Source organism: Mus caroli, chromosome 7 (genome assembly GCF_900094665.2).
Source record: "Mus caroli chromosome 7, CAROLI_EIJ_v1.1, whole genome shotgun sequence".
NCBI lineage: Eukaryota > Metazoa > Chordata > Mammalia > Rodentia > Muridae > Mus > Mus caroli.
The window spans coordinates 28300561-28307710 of NC_034576.1; the positions used below are offsets into that span (position 1 = coordinate 28300561).

General features: G+C 46.0%; 1 protein-coding gene across 1 annotated transcript in view; it reads right to left on the minus strand.

Annotated features, from left to right (window-relative positions):
• Positions 1 to 7150, minus strand: part of Ryr1 (ryanodine receptor 1) — a 127037-nt gene that overhangs the window by 79025 nt on the left and 40862 nt on the right. The window contains exons 35-37 of the mRNA XM_021168604.1: positions 4889 to 5152; positions 4384 to 4584; positions 3944 to 4055 (exon numbers count right to left, since the gene is read on the minus strand). Coding sequence (XP_021024263.1) covers positions 3944 to 4055; positions 4384 to 4584; positions 4889 to 5152 — 577 coding nt within the window. The remainder of the gene's footprint in view (positions 1 to 3943; positions 4056 to 4383; positions 4585 to 4888; positions 5153 to 7150) is intronic.

Genomic DNA, 7150 nt, shown 5'->3' on the forward strand with positions numbered 1-7150 from the left:
GTCCTGGAACTCACTCTGTAGACCAGGCTGGCCTCGAACTCAGAAATCCGCCTGCCTCTGCCTCCCGAGTGCTGGGATTAAAGGCGTGCGCCACCACGGCTCACTCATTCATTATTAATCCACCCATCCAATCATCTGTCCCCTTCTCACTCAGGCACGTTCTCTGGGAAGTTCTCTTCCTCTTCTCCCTATGCCCATGTGTTTACTGACTTAGTTATTCTGTGAAGAATAATCTAGATTGATGTAGAATTCCTTGTTCTGCTTCCACCTCCCACGTGATGGGATGACCAGTGTGTGCTGACATGCCTGGCTATGCTGATTTTCATTAATTTGGGGAAAAAAATTGTTGGATTTTTGAGACAGGATCATGTTGGCCAAACTTGGTCTTCAACTAATTATGTAGTTATGTAGCCCACTTGAGGTGATCCTCCTGCTGCAGCCTCCTGAGTAGGAGTACTGATGCAAACTACCATTCCCAGAAGCACACGTCTTTCAAAGCAACTCTTGTGAATAAATCCAAAGGACAAAGAAAGAAAAGAACAAAGTGTCGAAAGAATTAAAAGACAGGGCTGGAGAGATGGCTCAGCAGGTAAGAGCACTGACTGCTTTTCCAGAGGTCCTGAGTTCAATTCCCAGCAGCCACATGGTGGCTCACAACCATCTGTAATGGGGATCTGATGCCCTCTTCTAGTGTGTCTGAAGAGAGCGACAGTGTGCTCATATACATAAAATACATAAATAAATCTTTTTTTAAAAAAGGTAGGGACTAACTTCTGCAAGTTGTCCTCTAACTGTTGCACAGATGCACACACACACACACACACACACACTCACATACACTCATATCACACTCACATACACTCACATACACTCACATACACTCATGCATACACTCATATCACACTTACACTCAGATACACTCACACGCATACACTCATATCACACTCACATACACTCACGCAACTCACATACTCTCACACACACATATACACGCAAATACACACCCACATACTCACACATCGATATCTTTAAAGCAGGCTGTAGAGATTTACTAGTCTAAAAGAGCAAAAAAATAAAATAAAATAAAAGAACCATAAAATTAAGAGAGCTGAGACCGTGGGACTCAGTGAAGCAGAGTACACTCATAGTGAGAGCCCAGATGAAAAGAGAAAGATGCAAAAACACATTGAAGAAAGACTTTCCAATATTGGTTAAAAAATGATAATTTACATTTCCAAAAAAAGAAACTTCAAATAAGATCAGCTTAAAGATCTCCATACTTGGACACTCAAGCCATTGAAAAGCAAAGACGAATTCTTGAAACTCAGGCAGAGACAAATGACTTATCACCAACAAGAGAATCTCAGTAAGACTCTCAGATGGTCTTTCATCAGAAACTGTAGAAGACTGTCATCTGCCTCTCGTGCCAGCAAGGTCTCTCTTCACTGAATCAGTGAGCCAGCTACCCGGTTATTTATTTACCCCATTTATTTGTTCATCCATCTTTCTTTTTTTTTTTTTCTTTTCTTCCCTTTTTTCCCTTTTGTTCTTAGATACTTTCTTCATTTGCATTTCAAATGCTATCCCAAAAGTCCCCTATACCCTCCCCCCCCCTGCCCTGCTCCCCTACTCATTTACTCCCACTTCTTGGCCCTGGCGTTCCCCTGTACTGGGGCATATAAACTATGCTAGACTAAGGGGCATCTCTTACCAATGATGGCTGACTAGGCCGTCTTCTGCTACATATGCAGCTAGAGATATGAGCTCTGGGGGTACTGATTAGTTCATATTGTTGTTCCACCTATAGGGTTGCAGACCCCTTCAGCTACTTGGGCACTTTCTCTAGCTCCTCCATTGGGGGCCCTGTGTTCCAACCTATATACGACTGTGAGCATCCACTTCTGTATTTGCCAGTCACTGGAAAAGACTCATAGGAGACAGCTATATCAGGGTCCTTTCAGCAAAATCTGCTGGCCTATGCAATAGTGTGTGCGTTTGGTGGCTGATTATGGGATGGATCCCCGGGTTGGGCAGTGTCTGGATGGTCCATCCTTTTATCTTAGCTCCAGACTTTGTCTCTGCAACTCTTTCCATGGATATTTTATTCCNTATTCTAGGGAAGAATGAAGTATCCACGTGTTGGTCTTCCTTCTTGATTTTCTTGTGTTTTGGAAATTGTATCTTGGGTATTCTAGGTCTCTGGGCTAATATTCACTTATCAGTGAGTGCATATCAAGTGACCTCTTTTGTGATTAGGTTACCTCAGTCAGGATGATATCGTCCAGATACATCCATTTGCCCAAGAAGTTCATAAATTAATTCTTTTTAATAGCTAAGTAGTATTCCATTGTGTAAATGTACAACATTTTCTGTATCCATTCTTCTGTTGAGGGACATCTGGGTTCTTTCCAGCTTCTGGCTATTATAAATAGGGCTGCTATGAATATAGTGAAGGATGTGTCCTTATTACCAGTTAGAACATCTTCTGGGTATATGCTCAGGAGAGGTATTGCTGGATCTACCGGTAGTACTATGTCCAGTTTTCTGACAAACTGCCAGAGTGGTTGTAGAAGCTTGCAATCCCACCAACAATGGAGGAGTGTTCCTCTTTCTCCATATCCTCGCCAGCATCTGCTCTCACCTGAATTTTTGATCCTAGCCATTCTGACTGGTGTGAAGTGGAATCTCANGTTGTTTTGATTTGCATTTCCCTGATGATTAAGGATGTTGAACATTTTTTCAAGTTCTTCTCAGCCCTTCAGTATTCCTCAGTTGAGAATTCTTTATCTAGCTCTGTACCCCATTTTTCAATGGGGTTATTTGAATTTCTTGGGTTCAGCTTCTTGAGCTCTTTGTATNTATTGNATATTAGTCCCCTATCAGATTTAGGATTGGTAAAAATTCTTTCCCAATCTGTTGGTGGCCTTTTTGTCTAATTGACAGTACCTTTTGCCCTACAGAAGCTTTGCAATTTTATGAGGTCCCATTTGTTGATTCTTGATCTTATAGCACAGGCCATTACTGTTCTGTTTAGGATTTTTCCCCCTGTGCCCATATCTTCAAGGCTTTTCCCAACTTTCTCCTCTGTAAATTTTAGTATCTTTGGTTTTATGTTCATCCATCTTTCTTAATAATTCTTACTATATTTGTGTGTGCGCGCGCACATGCGCGTGCGTGTTGAGACACACATGTGGGCGTATATGTGGGCAGAGGACAGCTTGCAGAAGTTAGTTATTTTCTTTGAGAGTGTGTGTCCTGGGGGCTGAACTCAGGTTGCCAAGCTTGGTAGCAGGCGCTTTTACCTGTGGAGCCATTGTGATGGCCATCCATCCATGCTGCTGTCTCTCAGTTTGCATTCACCCAGTCACCTGTCTGCACCCAGCCAGCCTAGGCACATCCTCCTGATCACTGTCTATCTGTGCAACCATTCATTCATTCATTCAACCAATCATTATATAGCACCAATACATGGGCTTTTTGTTTTGTTTTATTTTTGTTTTTCAAGGATCTCACTATGCAGCCTGGCTGCCTTGGAACTCACTCTGTAGACCAGGCTGGCCTTGAACTCAGAGATTCCCCTGCCTCTGCCTCCTGAGTGCTGGGATTAAAGGTCAGTACCACTACACACAGCTTAAGATTTATTTATTTGTATTATACTTGTACGAATGTTTTGCCTATATGTATGTCGGTGAACCGTGTGTTTGTCTAGTGCCTGTAACAGCCAGAAAGTTGTTGGATATTCTGAAACTGGAGTCACAGCTAGCTGTGAGCTGCCATGTCTGTGCTGGGAAGCGAACCCAGGTTCTCTAGAAAACCAGCCAGTGCTCTTTATCTCTATTACAGCCCTTACACGGGTGTTTAAGATCAGGAAATCTTACTGAAACTTCAGGCGAGATTGCAAAAGAAAGCTTTGGAAAAGCACTCTCTGAATTTCTCTGCTTACCACAATGTGCCAGCAGGTCTTGGTGGAAGTTGACTAAATCCTGTCGGATCTCTTCAGGGAGAGGGCACTCTTCCTCATCTGCGCCATTTTTGAAGTGCAATAGCATGTTGATCTAGAGAAAGATTAAACACCAGAATAAAGACCTTCGACCTCAGATCAGGGTCATAGATTCAACCATCCATCTCTAAGACTAGGACCCCTTCTCCAAATGTGAGTTAGTAAAGAATATTTGAGGGACTAGGAGCAGAGGTTATGAAAGAAAGGGGCACGACCAGTCTCTGGTGACTCCGAGGTTAGTTCCTGAGTGGGAGAGGTTAACACATAGTTTCAAAGCTCGGGCACCGGTTTTGAAGGTGACCAATATCAATCAGTTGGGACCGAGGGAAGTTGAGGTTGGGGTTTAGATAGTGAGACCAGTTGGAGTTCAGGGGATAGAGGACCTGCTCCTGGGGTGGAGAACGGAACTCTCGGGTGCGCCTTGCGGTCTCGGCCGCGCTCATGGTGAAGGCTTTCATGAGGAGGCCGTAGCGACCCCGCTGGTTGCCCTGCATCTTGTCCACATAACACTCTGCAAAGGCTGCCAAGGACTCCACCCGGTGCTGCAGCTCTTGGTCACAGAAATACTCCAGGAGGTGGCACATCTGCGGGAGTGCAACCACATAGTAGGAGGCATGGTAGGGACACCATCAGGGGTTCCTTGACACCTCCAATGCTTTCTCTCCCCTCTCCATGGCCCTGGCCAGTCTCAAACACCATCGCTTGCGTCCTCCATGGCTTCCTCTCGTGAGGAAATCAGCGCCATCACTCCGAAGCCAGCACCACCCCACTGCTTTCTGCATCTCCACAGCTTCCCACTGCCGCTGGACAAAGCCCAGGACTCAAGCTCCAGTAGATTGGGTATCTCCGAGCCCTGATGGATGGAGGCCAAAAGACAGGGAAACTCACCTGTAATTTCACAGACTCGGGCAGCTTCATCTGCAGCAGCCCCTCCTCAAGCTCCTCCTTCTCCTCTTCTGCGGCATCCTCTGCCTCTTCTTTTTCCTCATCTTCCTTCTCGTGTGCCTCCTCTTCTTCATCCTCCTCTTTCTCCTCCTCATCTTCCTCTTCCTCCTCTCCCTCCTCCTCCGCCTCTTCTTCCTCCCTGAAGACTTCAGGCTCAATCATCTTCAGGATCTGCTTCACATCCTCGTCACTAAAGACACCCATCACCTGCGGGACAAAGGCCGAGTCCTTCCCAGTGGCCAGGAAGGCCTCATGATCTCGTCCCAGCCCTACTATCCAGACCTGCTTCTCCTGCACACACCAGGAGCATCCCAGCAGCGACTGATATGGCTCCTCCCATGGGCACAGTGCCATTCCTGTCTGGCTGCCCTCCTTCCTTAAGATCCCTCAGTGCAGTAGGATTTGAGTTGGATAGGATCAAGATATACGATATGCATTTAGGAAATTGTCAAAGGAAAAGATAAAACTTCCTTAACCCCTCTCCACATCCATGTCTCACCCGTGTGGCACATCCCACATTATCCTAAGCACCACAGTCCCTTCACAGGTGTCTTTCCTCTCAAGCCTCCACATAGGTGACTCTGAGACAAGACATGCTCTGCACCTAATAAAAGCCTACAAGGGTTCCAACATACATCAGCTCTCACTTGACACAGCGAAGATGCCAATAGATTGACTGACTCTGGAAGGGTAGAGAGACAATAGATACAAGGGAAGAGTGGGGGCGGGTCAGAGGAACTAACAGAGAGAGGACGGGTCCGCTGGCTAGATGAATTGTTAGACCGAAGTATACATACTTGCAGGGGATGAATGAACGAGTGAATGAGTGTGTGATAGGGAGGTGGAGGAAATGGTGGAAGAAGAGATGGCAGATGAATGAAATGAGGACACATGGTGTATGAGTAGGCAGATGGACAGACTGAGTGAGAATGGTCCCCAGAAGCTCATTTATTTCCATGCTTGATAAACTGGGAAGGACTGGGGTGTGTGGCCTTGTTAGAGAAGTTGAGGCCTTGTTGGAGGAGGTGTGGCCTTACTGGAGGAGGGGGTGGCCTTGTTGGAGGAGGTGTGATCTTATTGGAGGAGGTGTGGCCTTGTTGGAGGAGGTGTGGCCTTGTTGGAGGAGGTGTGACCTTGTTGGAGGAGGTGTGGCCTTGTTGGAGGAGGTGTGGNCCTTGTTGGAGGAGGTGTGGCCTTGTTGGAGGAGGTGTGGCCTTGTTGGAGGAGGTGTGGCCTTGTTGGAGGAGGTGTGTTTATGGGGTGGGTTTTGAGGTTTTAAAGTCCATTCCAGGCTCAGTGTCCCTTTGTCTGCTGCCTGTGGATTGGGATGTAAAGCTCTCAACTCCTGCACCAACACCATGCCTGTCTGTTTCTTACCGTGATGGTAATGGACCAACCCTTGGAAACTGTAAACAAGTCTCCAGTTAAATGCTTTCTTTTCTAAGAGTTGCCTTGGTCCCAGTGTGCTTCACAGCCATAGAACAAAAACTAAGACAGACTGATAGTAAGTGTAGATAAATGAGCAAACAGACAGGGAAAGTGGGTTGATGGATGGACAGACTGGTTTGTGCACTAAAAGCTGGATGAATGTATATATATGGTTGAATGGTATATGGGTGTATGAATAAAGCAAAACATGAAGTAAATGTTGGATAGAAGGATGGCTAGGTGGGCAAACAGCAGAATGGACATAGATAGTTCTGTGGGCATCAGGTGGATGGGCAGGTGCAGGTACGAGAAGGGACGTGGAAATGGATGGACTGGTGGCCGGGTCTACAAATGGATGCACAGGTGAAGGGAAGAAGGCCGTGATGGGCTATATGGAAGGAATATGTATTAATAGATGGGTATGTATTACACATGTGTTAATAGATAGAAGAACATGGGATCACGTGTGCATAAATGTGAAGATAGGAGATTGATACATTGAAAATGATGGATGGATGGATGGATGGATGGATGGTGGGCAGAAAAGCAGGAGATTGGGAGAACTTATAAATGAGGGTGTAAAGGCATGAGTGGAGAGCTGAGTGGATGGAAAGTTGATGGATGAATGAATGAATAAATGGTTGGTGGGATAGGGAAGTGGGGGAAAGAAGAAGATACTGGGGGCTGGTGAGATGGCTCAGTGGGTAAGAGCACCCGACTGCTCTTCCGAAGGTCCAGAGTTCAAATCCCAGCAACCACATGGTGGCTCACAACCAT